Source organism: Oikopleura dioica, chromosome 1 (assembly GCF_907165135.1).
Source record: "Oikopleura dioica chromosome 1, OKI2018_I68_1.0, whole genome shotgun sequence".
NCBI classification, from domain to species: domain Eukaryota; kingdom Metazoa; phylum Chordata; class Appendicularia; order Copelata; family Oikopleuridae; genus Oikopleura; species Oikopleura dioica.
This window is the reverse complement of record NC_137291.1, coordinates 14,376,690-14,388,691: the sequence shown is the minus strand read 5'-3', so window position 1 is coordinate 14,388,691 and position 12,002 is coordinate 14,376,690. Positions and strand designations below refer to the sequence as shown.

The 12,002-nt window shown below is 37.4% G+C and overlaps 1 protein-coding gene and 1 long non-coding RNA gene across 2 annotated transcripts; one reads left to right on the top strand and one right to left on the bottom strand.

Annotated features, from left to right (window-relative positions):
* LOC145711400 (uncharacterized) lies at window positions 1-696 on the bottom strand. The gene is made up of 3 exons (XR_014135177.1): window positions 563-696; window positions 159-425; window positions 1-119 (listed from the first exon to the last, which is right to left on the bottom strand). It is a non-coding gene; the product is annotated as an uncharacterized LOC145711400 (long non-coding RNA).
* A 394-nt stretch (window positions 697-1,090) lies between these two features.
* LOC145710962 (uncharacterized) lies at window positions 1,091-2,290 on the top strand. The gene is made up of 3 exons (XM_081788672.1): window positions 1,091-1,357; window positions 1,406-1,776; window positions 1,852-2,290. The coding sequence occupies exons 1-3, from the start codon at window positions 1,098-1,100 to the stop codon at window positions 2,049-2,051; spliced, it is 831 nt and encodes a 276-aa protein (XP_081644798.1). The 5' UTR covers window positions 1,091-1,097; the 3' UTR covers window positions 2,052-2,290.
* Window positions 2,291-12,002: the final 9,712 nt, after the last annotated feature.

The window sequence follows — 12,002 nt, the reverse complement described above, 5'->3', positions numbered from 1 at the left end:
CTGCTTCTTGCATACACGTGGTTGACAGGTACACCCCGCGATCGGAACAAGAGGATAATGAAAAGACATGTTTTAGCAGCAACCTGCCAAGCCCTCTTCTTCGGTAACCAGGGCAAACACTGAATTTTCGCTTTGAAATTTCAAAAAAAAGGAGAAACCTGAAAGAAAGGATCTCATTGAACAGGCTACCATCTATAAATTTAGGTCTTATCGCGATGAAAGCACAAATCTCCTTGTTGGCACTTGTTGAGTCCTCCACGACAAAAAACCTTCCTGGATAGCTTTTGATTATACTCCGCATGTCATCGCGAATTTGAATCTGGTCTTTGCCCAACTTCGCTGAGATTTTAACCAAAACGTAATACAGGAACAATGACAGTAGTGTTCCAATCAATTTGCAGCCACAGACAAAGGGGATCACGAATCTGAACAGTTACAGTAAGAAATCGATTATTCGAAAAGAAAATTGATAGATGTCTAGGGTTTTGATTGGCTTACAAAGCAAACACCGGCTTTTGATTGGCTATAACGGTTTGTTGACTAAATATTTTCCTCAACTTACCCTGTTATAACGAAAATGCTTCTGACTGACAGTAGCTTCGTGAAATACTGAATCGATTCTCTTTTGTGATCATTCAAAATTCCATCTTTCCAGTAGCCATAAACCTCTTCTTCCTCCTCTTCTCTAATAAGTCTTCAATTATCAGGTCAAAACTTTGCAAACTTCGAAAATAATAAGCTCAATTTTGGTGACCAGTTTTTGACCTCTTTTCCTGATTTTGAAATCCATTTTGAGAAGGTGGTCCTTTGATTTTGGATTAAGTTTTCTTGGGAATTTCGCGAGGCGCAGAGCAGAGCAAACATTTTGGTCTCGTTTTGCGTAACAGATTTATCTTAGCACTTGGTAATTGACGAGCGGGTGCCAATTTACGATCTAGAATATTTATTGAGTGACATTAGAAGCTCACAACTCATCTTTTAGATAACGAGTCGTTCAAATTTTTGTCAATATTTAAGTAAGATAGTAGTGAGATACCAAAAACAAACATAAAATTCGTTTGCGATTCTTCAGAAACACAAAATCGTGAAAGAGAAAAATGTCAGATTGGGGATCGGAAATAGTTAAAGTCGTCGCGAATGTCAACTTGTACGACAGGGATAAGCAGCAATGGATCGTCATGGATTCATGTCGGGAAAACAACGTTTTTATTTTCTTAAATGCGGAGAAACAGGAGTACCGAATTGTTGGCAGAAACAGCAGCACGTGTGAGATCACGGTCGATTATGTCATCGAAGAAAACCTGCTCTACAATGAAGCAACTCCAAAATTTCATCAATGGAAAGCAAACGAAGAAATGTAAGCTGTGCCTTCAATCGCGAATCAGATTTCTTAAATTACTTGTAGATATGGGCTCCACTTTAAAAGCGAGAAATACGCAAAGGACTTCGCTCAAAAATTGTCTGTAGCAGTAAAAAGAGTAAAAGGCGAATTACCGTGGCCAGAAAAGAACCAGTTGCACATTTTGTCAGGAGAACTATCCGAAGAAATCACCAGAATTCGTAAATTGAAAGACAATAATGAAAGCCTTGCAAGTGCTGAAAAGAATCTTCAACAAAAGAAAGCAGAACTTGACAAAAATTCAAAAGAAATCAAAACACTTAGCGATAATCTCGATAAAGCCCGGAAATCAGAGACCGACTTGCTAAGAGCGATAAATAATCTTGAATTGACTGTCAAAAAATTAAAAGCAATCAAACAGACGCTCGGTAAAACTGGTATGAATGTTATCTCTTTTCCAATCGTATAAGTTATACCGTATAACTTATACGGTATAACAATTCAATTCTTAGAGGAGAAAACTCCAGCCAACAGTGATGATGGGCTATCCTGTGGAGTTTGCTTCGAAAAATATGGCGAGGAACATCAACAAGCCTGCATCGTGACCTGTTTTCATTCATTTTGCATTTCTTGTTTGACCTCTTTGAACCCAAAAACCTGTCCAAAATGTCGAAAAGGCTTTACAGATTCTCAGATCAAAAAAATATTCTGATTCTTTCCTTCCAAAAAGCTTCAAATTCTTAATTCCGCAGTTTCTGCTCTCTTCGTGAATATACATTAATCCGTCTAATAAAATTTCTCGCGTATCCCTAGCGCAATATTTCCAAAATCTGAGACCGTGATTCTCGATAATTTAGACGGCACGCTCTTAAGGTGAATAAATCGCTCCAAAAGTGGAGCTCAACGAGCTGCAAAAGCTGTCACGTGCGAGCTCCTAATAATATTTTGTGGAAAAGCAGTTCTATTCTGGAATAAGCTTAATTTTTTTGTTTTCCTTAATTTTAATTGTTACCTTTATTAAATTTATAAAACTCAATTAACAGATCTGTTTTTCTTATAATTCTAGACAAAAGAGAACAAACTAATGTTAAAAGAGGGAAGCCCTTAAAAAAGCAGCTTAAACCCCGTTTTTTGCGAGATTTTTACCTTTTTAAAACCTTTCGTCTTCAGAAAACCTCATTTTCTTTACTCCTCTTAACTTTTTCTGTGAAAAGATTAAGGCACAGTGCCCCAGGCGCCGCTTAAAATTGATCTTTGCTTTTCATCAAAAATGCATTTTCTTTCCCGCGCGAGAAAAAAACAAATCAGCCGCTTTCTCCAGTATTGTTTAATAAATTCAGTTTTGCATAATTAAGGTCTTTTTCGAAGAAGAGAGATTTTTGTTTAGCCGCATTTGCGAATAACTGCGCATTGCTTCTGTGTTCTAATGGAACACGCGTCTTATAACTTCTAAAGACGTTTTTCTAGAGCGGTAATTTTCGAAAGACACGGTTTTTTGAAGCATAATTTTCAGCTAAAACACGTTTCTCTGGCGCGAAATGAGAACTTATTAGTAACTTTGAGCCGCGCTAAGAACTATAAATTTGCCTTTTTCAGTGTTTTTTGAAAGCGACTTTCTTTAAAAAATAGCGAGTCAAAAGATTTTCTCCAGCTTTGGAAGTCAACGTGACATTCTAATTTCCCGATCAATATCGAGCTTTTCCGAGCTTTTACGCAACAAGCCTCGCTCCTCTAAGATAAAAAAATGACCACTCCTTTTTGATTTTCTTGATTGTGGATTATGTTGATAAAGCTGTTTCTACATTAAAAACTGCTTTGGTTTCAAACTGATTCTGCCTTCAAAACAAATTCGCAGTGACGAGGCTCGAAAATTGAAAATTGAGAGAGCGGAATTGATTTGGTCAATTCGTCGCCGACTAAAATCATTACTGTAATAAATCAGATCTACTCTCAAGGCAAAATGAACATGATCAGCCGGCGGATACACGTATATTTTCTCATGTTTGTTTGAAAATAAAAATAGGAAGATGCTGAGAACTAGGTTTTTCGAAAAAAAATATCCTCGTGACACCCTTAATCTTATCATTAATAGAATAAGAGCAGTTTTCCTATTGCTAACAGCTTTTTTACGAATTTATTGAAATATGAAAAGCAAGAACAAGATATTTTGTATAAAATTTAGCTTAGTGACACCCTTAATCGTATAATTAATAAATAAGAGCAGTTCTCCTATTTTTTGCCAACAGCGTTTTTCTACCATTTCTTTCAGAAATATGAAAAGTAACCTTCTAAAAGAAAAACTCTTCGCTTCCGGGGCTCACGTGGCCACCAGCTGGGTTCATCACTGATTCACCAAAAGCAAATCGGACAAGTGTCGGACATTCTAGCGATAAGGTTCTTGTGCGATAAGTTTTCTGCCAATCCTGAAAACCTGATTCGAGGAGGCTTTTATCGCGACAAAATCGGAAAACAGACGAAAATAAATGCTTAGAAATCAATCTTTCCTAGCTCGTGACACCCTTAAAACTGAGTCAGCAAATGGTAAGTAAACAGAAAAGGGTGCATATTGAAGTAAATCAGATTCGTTGCGTTCAATTCGCGGCGCTTATGTTTCTGGCTTTGAAGACTATAATTTCGCGTTTTCGATTCCCTCTTTCGAAAACATCTGATAAGATTAGATCCCCCGCTGAGCTACTTGAGCACGTTTTGCCTCCGCGAGCGATCATTGTTCAATTTTTCACGCTTCGATTTTTGACCCGATATTTTGAGTTGTAAAAAACTGGAGCGGTACTTGAATTTTTCAGAACGCGTCATTTACATCTGACGAGCGTTGGAGAAGTAAAATGGTAGAAAACACGCGCCAGGAACATATTCGATTTCGGATGTTCCATCCGGCTTCTGATTGAATCAAATCCGGTTTCGAGTGATGAGCTGGAAAGAGGAGATTCAATTTGCGGATCTGCTCTGACGAAATCACCAGTTCAAAAACGTGATTTTTAAGATATTTATTGGCGGATCAAAGTAATTTGTAGATAAAATCAGGACATTTTTTATGTCATATTAAAGGTAGATTTTGATAATGTCAGAAGTCTGAAAGTGACCTCTGCAAGAAGGACACCATTGTGGAAGCATTGACTTTAAACAACGGTAGCAGAATGAATGACCACATCGAGTTATCACAGCTCTTTCAGTTTCGTGTCCATACTCTTCGAAGCAAATCGTGCAATTTGTAAGTTGTTCTAATTTTCTCTTCAGCTCGCAATTTTCTTTTTTGAGTTTTCTGACTTCCTTTTTCAGTTTTTTGTTTTCAGTAGCATATTCAGCCTGAGAGGAATTCACGCGATCAAAAATAGGTTCAATAGCATTTGTATTCGGAGGCAAGCATTGAGACTCAGCGATTTTGGTTAGGAGTATCTGGATTTGGGTTTTCATTTTATAATTTGAAAACTATCTGCAGATAGTTTGCTCGCCTGTATCTGGCTTTTTCTCTTTGTAAGAACCGACGCTAGAAAATGATAAATCGTCAAAATTTTTAGGAGGTGGTAGGTCCGACATATTTTTTGATCTTTTCTGCAATTGAATTCAACTCGTAGAATAAAAGGGAAAGAGACAATTTTCCGTTAATATTCAGCAGTACAAATAGAGCAGTCAAACAAGAGACTCATTTTACAACTGATACACTTCCTTGCGAAAAGTCAGCGAAAAAGTAATAAAACTTTAAATTATAGTCTGTCCTCCATTACGATTAATTCGCTCAAGTTAAAGAATAAGCATGAAATGAATCGCGCAGAAGAATCGTTTCCCCACACGTATAGCATCAGCTTTGAAAACCGTTGCCGCCGCAATGCTAACTTAATTCTCCACGTTTTCTAACTCCCGCTTCTCCAAAGGCGCCAATCGAAAAATTTGCAAAAACATCAATTCAAAAACCCAATAAATCTTAAAAAACCACTCTTTGAAAAAACAAGCATCCAACTCATCAAAGCCGACAATTATTTTAATCCTTCAAGACGTTTTTCCAAAAAGCTCAATTTTCAAATTCTAGAGCTTTTTCAGAAAGCGACGGTTTCTTAACCCATGTCGGTCTTTTTACCAATTATTTGGCAAAAAAAAATTTTTTTTATAAAAAATCTTCAAATTTTAAAGATTCTAGCGCCTAAATTTTTAAAACGACACAAAAATCATGTTCCTACGTCATTACCATCCCCCTTTTCCTCCAAATTTAAATAAAAATTACATCGAAGAAACATATGCAAATTTTCGCCAAGAGCGCGCATTTTGACAGACTTGCGTTTAAAATTCGCGAATTAGGAAATTGGAATTGACGAAATTGACGAAAAATGTACGTTTACGCGAAATCTTGCGCAGCTGCGAATCAAGGGCCACCTCATTCGTAAAATAAATTCCTGGAAAAAACTTGAAGAGAGAAAATCGGATTAAAATCGTATATTTTAATAAAACATTGTTCAATAGAACATCGATCTTTGGGCTGAGCTAGCTCAGACAAAAATGAGCTAGCTCAGCTCAAGATGAGTCAGCTCAGAAATGATTGAGCCAGCTCAGCTCAATATTGACTCATTGAAACGTTTTGTTTCCCATTTCGTTAGTTATACGTTATGAACGTAAATACTACGTGTCTCTGAATTCAAATCCAACTGGCCAAAATGCACGATTCTCCAAAAATCTGGGCGATGCATTAGCTCCGATCCGTTATGCAAAGTCTCAAAGTCCGTTTGTTTACTCAAGCCATAATTGCTTTGAACAATCCACCATTTGCCTAAGACTCTCAAGTTGAGAGTCTCAACAGGGATAACGTTACTCACTAAAACCGCAATTCTAGTGTTTGTTTTATCAATCGGTCGGCAAGGGGGTTATAAATGAACATGACAAAAATCGTCATATATGGCGGAAAAATGCTTTTTGAGTCGACTGGCTTCTTTAGTAAAGCGGATATCCCCCGCGCTGTAAATATTCTGGCGCTTTGGAACTGCGAATTCCGCCGCGTTTACAAAACTTGTGCATATTTTATAAATCGTCAAAAGCGACCGAAAGTGGTTTCGTATACATGATACGCAACCTTATCTTATCAAGAAAGGCGACCACGTTCACGCCAGTAACGGATTTTCGATTATCCCCAGCGCTAGAATCGAAGACTGGGCCTTCGAAAGAAGATGAGTTACGTTTACGAGTTTCGTTCTGAAAATTTCGCTGTACGTGTTTATTCTTGTTTAATGAGTCGCCGATCGGATTCGCGAGTTTTTGGAGTTTCGCGTCGAAAGAGCCAATTTAGTGGAGCACTAAGCACCACCATCAGCGCACCACGATCCCTGATCGTCAATATCAAAACACCGAATTTCCAACAAATACAACATTTTTCACGATTTTCCGACGCGTTTCCCAAAAAAATGAATCATCATCTTTTCAAATTGAAAAAAACAGCAGTTTTTTGAAAAAATTGTCAAATTTAAATTTTATTTTAAGCCTTAGATTGTCGATTTTCTCTTCTCGACGACCGACAAGTCTAATTTGTCAATCGTGGATACCCTTAAATTCGGCGTATAAATTTTCGATGAAAAAACGCTCCTGATTGGTCGAAATATTAGAAAAAAGCGCCATCCCTCGGCTGATTCTTGAAATTTTGTCATTTAACTTTTGTCTTTTGACTCAAAAGTTTTGACTCATTTCTTGGCGGAAGAATCTTAGGTCAGCGAAGGTTGTACAACCCCACGATGTAATAAAACACTCTGTCCGGGTATCCACGGTGCCTCTGATGCTCTAGGAGGTGCGTCACGTGTCAAGTGCCTTCTTCCTCATTCTTGAACATAATTTTTTGCCCAAAACTGCAATTTCGAAGCAACGTGAAACCAAAATCGCCGTGATGATGACTAAGAAAGAAAGAAAATAGAAGAGATTGCCTTGAACAGGTAAGGTGCCAATTTTCTGGTTTATGAAGATTTTGTTCCGAGCTTCATTCTTTTTCTGAAAAGGGAGCTGCGGCTGGGCACGTGTTTCGTATGGATTTGGACGGCTAATCTCGCGAATTTTCGGACGAGACTTTTTTTGATCCTCCATTATGAAAGAGAAGAGTTTAACTGATGCAAGAGTTTATTATATTATCATACTCATCAGAAGACTTGAATAAAGATAAGAGGATTTAAGTTTCATTTAATCAAAAATAAAGCATTTTCAGAAAGTCGTCTTTTCGCGAGATATGAAAAAAATGCAGATTTTGTCGCATTTTACAATAATGTGTAACTCGTACCACCGATTTCGTATTTATTGCCAATGACCAAATGAAAAACAGCTGACCATAAAATCAGCTGATTTTAACCGTAAACCTTATCTACTTCAAACAGCTGTTGACAGTAAAGAGGTTAATAGAGCTGACTATCTGCCTGTCGGCTTCGTCGCTAGGCCCAGCAACCTGTGTAAAAACCTGAGTCAGGATCTTAAAAATCACTATTGAAAAACCGCGTTGAAACTATTATGGAATAAAATGGCATTACCCGGAACACGATTTTCAATGATCAAGCGAAGCGGAAAAGAAGCTCGTTCGGAAGGAACAAGTTTTGTAACGCGGCCAGTGAACATTGTGTATAGTCCGCTGTCTACTTCCCTTTTCTATTGAGCACGTTTCTTTTTGTTAGCGCAACTGGCGCGCTGCTGGAAGCGCTCTTAATTTTGCTTATTATCTATTTCTTGACCGATCTGCTAATCCCTCCAATTATCCATAACAAACTCCTACTGGTCAGATTTCAATCCAGCCGCTTAAATATTATACAACTGGAAGATACCCTTACTCTTTCCGTCGCTCGAAAAAGAGGCGGTCTAAAATTTTGTCTCGAAAAAGAATAAAACGTGTTTCTATTTTTTCAAGGCTAGGACACGCTTTTCCGGATAGAGTCACTAATTTTAGCTCTAGAATGTCCTCTCAGGGTTCAACGCGGATGGTAATTTCGGTGTTTGATAAACAGCCGCGTCCGGTTTTTTCGCCCCCGATTTCAATTAAAATGTGAAGTAAAGAGGCTCCTATTTCGACGCTTTTTTACGGAATTTTCCGAGAAGGAATTTTTGCCACATGAATAAAAGAATTTTAATTAACTGATTTTACGATGGTGGGAAATGAATCAACAACAGAATTCAATTGGTAATTAAAGATCTCGTCGAGGAGAGAATCTTTTTCTTCTATAAGATCTGTCGCTAGAATACTTCCTCGTTTGACTCTTTGACTGAACCCAATTTTTTCTAAAACTTGGATGAGTTTGAAATGCTCAATAATCCCCCCTCACTTGAGCCAAAAGAAAAGTGCAGCTGCGACCGCGAGGACGAGCAACAGCACGAGCAGGGTCTCCATCGACCAGCTTAAATCTTTCCCATAAGTCGTCATTACCTCATCGGATTATTCAAAACACAGCTTCGAAAATGCTCAATTTTTCGTGTCTCTTACGATTTTTTCAAAATATTTCAAGCGCCAAAGCGTATTTTGTTTTTTTCTCGAGGTTCGATTTTTTTACGAGTTTCTTGTTTTTTATTCCAGCGGATCAATGAGTCAGATTATTCATGATTTCACGAAATTTATTATCAAAGTAATTTAAAGTTACAATGGCAAAAAAATCAAAGGGAAATGATTCATTTTATAATACAAAATTTTTTAATTTAAATTTATAAAAGGAAAAATTTTATGAGTAACTGATAACTTTCTTTTATCAAAACTTATAATTCACTCAATGTGGGATAACAAGAATTCAACGTATTCTAGTATTTTTATTTTATCAAGTTTTTTTTCTACGGGAGAAATCTGCTTCAGCTTATTTATAGCTAAACATCAGCTGTTGCGCACTGTTTGATTTCAATCAGCGCTCGTATCTACCCTTGAAATGCAACCATCTTGCCACCAAAGCCAGAAAATGCAAATGCAAAATGTAGAAAGGCGGAAGCAGAGCTCCTTCTATTCTGGCCGCGACGGGGAAACATGCTTATCTGCAATGCAAATCTCGAAAATCAGTGTTTTTGAAATCATAAATGATTTTTGAAAAATATTCGGGGACACGTCTGCCGCCGGAATCGTTGAATAAGTTTCGGGCTCGATGGAACTAGATTTTCGCATAAGCTTTTCGCTAAACGGGCCGCCAAAAATCTCGTCGGATTTTCGACACGTTTTGAATTTCTTTTTTCGAAGCGAAAATAAGATGAAATAGAAATAAGCGATTTTTGGATCTAAGAAATATCATTTTCATAGAGAGGTTTTTCGATTTCCCGTTTCCGGAAGAGGCTCGTCGTCCAAAATTAGTAATTACTGGCCAAATTATAGAGACTCTTGGAAACCACAAACGTGGCGGGCAAAAAAAAAAAATTCGAAAATTCTGGCGAATTGAGCTTCGACCGGATAATCGTCAGCAGAACACTAACTTGGCGGTCGGGCCAAAAATACACGTAGACTTACAGACCGCTACATCCCCAATAAAATACATCCCCAGCCGCAGAAGCGTACTTTTTAACTGTGTACCAGAATGTGAATATATTGCATTTTCCGTCTTTCATGAGACAAGAATTTTGTTCCAAAAACACAACTTTTTGCTTCAATTTTTAATCTTTCAGAAGCCAAAGGCAAGGTGGTTTAATTTCAAGGGCTGATTGGATAAAAATCAAAGCTGCAGTATCGATACAGACTACCGTATCCACTTGAGGCAATGTGCTCAACAGCTGATTTTTTCTCATAAATATTAACAAATACCAACTTTCGAATATCTAAAAAGATGGTTTCTTATGAAATGAAATATCAATGTTGTTGAAGTCTGATTTTCCAAACCTGAATCTGTTTTTTTTCATAAAATGAATCTTGTGCGCTAGAAATTAAAGTCAGGACACATGACCTTTTATTTTCTCTTTCTAATAAAGAAAAACTTCGTTATCGTGATCTACAAATATCTTCATCATCACTCAATAAAATTAAACGATTTATGGTTCTTCAAGACATGTGTCATTTTATTCCTTGAAAAGTTGATAAAATGATTAATATTTTCGGCCAAAACTTGCGGCCCCTAATTTTTGAAATGGTTATGCCGTAGCTCCACGTAATCTTGACTCGTCGCATAAAAATTCATTTTGCAAAAAAAGGGTTGAGAAGCGGCTGCCGCTGGAAATTTGCGCAGCGCCGAATTTGGAATTTGATTAATTCCGACTTACGACTTGGGGGCTGGATCAATCCGCACCAGCGAATTTTCACTTTTTTCGGGGAAAGGTGAATAAGACGCATGCCAGAAATTCTAGCGCTGAAATTTTACTGTAATTCAAAAAATAAATCAGCTTGAAGCAAGCCATCTTTATTGAGTCGGAAAAGAAGCTATTGAAGATAAAAAGCATTTGGCAGTAAAAAGCGCATTTGTGTCATCGAGACTACAGTCAGATACCGATACAGTCAGTTAAATAGCTCGGAAGCAGATTGAAAAGAGAATAAATAAAGATAATGATTTCAAAATCATCGCTAGACGTCAATTGGCGGCAGTGCTTTTTTTATCTTGGAGCTTTCTAGTCGAAAGGGTTGAATGTGGATTCTGTCAGATGATGTCTGTCTATCAGCAAGATACAGTAACTTAGCCTTTCAGACCAATACTCAATTGACAGGCTATCTCTTCATCATTAATTTTGAAGGAAAAGTTCATTGGCTGTCCGATTTCAACCCTTTTTCTTTGGAAGATCTTGACGATCGCGCGGATCTCGCAGATTTACACAATCGAGCAGAAGAATTCTCCGACGTTGTCTTGGAACTTCTAGCGCTCGTGAAGTATTTTGGCCTTGAAATACCATTTTTCTCGTTGGTTAGAAATAGAAATAGTTTTTTCTACAAAATATGGCTGATCTAATCGGAAATAATCCCGCTTTGGCGGGGATGAGGAAGGAAGTGTTATTAATAATAACTTATTATCGTTCTTTTTTTGGTCTTAGAAATGATCAAAAATGGAGAAAAGAGGTGTTTTGATCAATTATGTAAATAAAATTGAACATTAATCGAGTCAGGACACGTTCAAAAATGTTTATGCTTTGTTTGAACTACAATTACTTTTCTTGTAAAAACAAAACTAAGTAATTTACCAAGTTTTTCTCTAATAATTCGATTTTTTTGATGGATTAGATTTTGTCTGCTAGACAGAAAGCAGTCTAGGCCTTGAGAAGGATGGATAAAGATTTGAGTTAAAGCACTGCTTAGTTGTCTTGATACAGTAATGACGTTGTTACTGTATATTGAATGAATCGAGTTAAAGTCATGTTAGGAAGGTCCTAGCTATTAGTTTTTCAAACCTGTGGTTTTGGAGACCAAAAACTCTTCGAAGCGATGGAAAACGAAGAAAATAGTTCATCGGCCAGATGCAAAAGTAGATGAAGACGCATATGTTTGACAAGTACAGTAGGGTCTTTAGACTCAAGCGGATCCAGGACAGTTCTAAAGAAATTGATTGAAAGTCTACAGATCTGCTCTTTTAGCACGCAAGAATGGGTCTTTTTCCATAATATACGGTATCTATCCGTGTACATGACTGATAGTAAAGACTTACTGAAGATTTCAGAGCCGATCTGCTCCAAGTGGTTTTGTAAGAAGTGAAAGACTAAGCCGATGATGTTGAATGGCGCCCAGAGGACAAAGAATATTATTGCGTCGCTAAAA

Coding starts and splice junctions, on each gene's coding strand:
- LOC145710962 (XM_081788672.1), top strand. CDS start 1,098: ATGTCAGATTGGGGATCGGAAATAGTTAAAGTCGTCGCGAATGTCAAC. Junction 1,358..1,405: donor TGGAAAGCAAACGAAGAAAT/GTAAGCTGTGCC, acceptor AATTACTTGTAG/ATATGGGCTCCACTTTAAAA. Junction 1,777..1,851: donor ACAGACGCTCGGTAAAACTG/GTATGAATGTTA, acceptor TTCAATTCTTAG/AGGAGAAAACTCCAGCCAAC.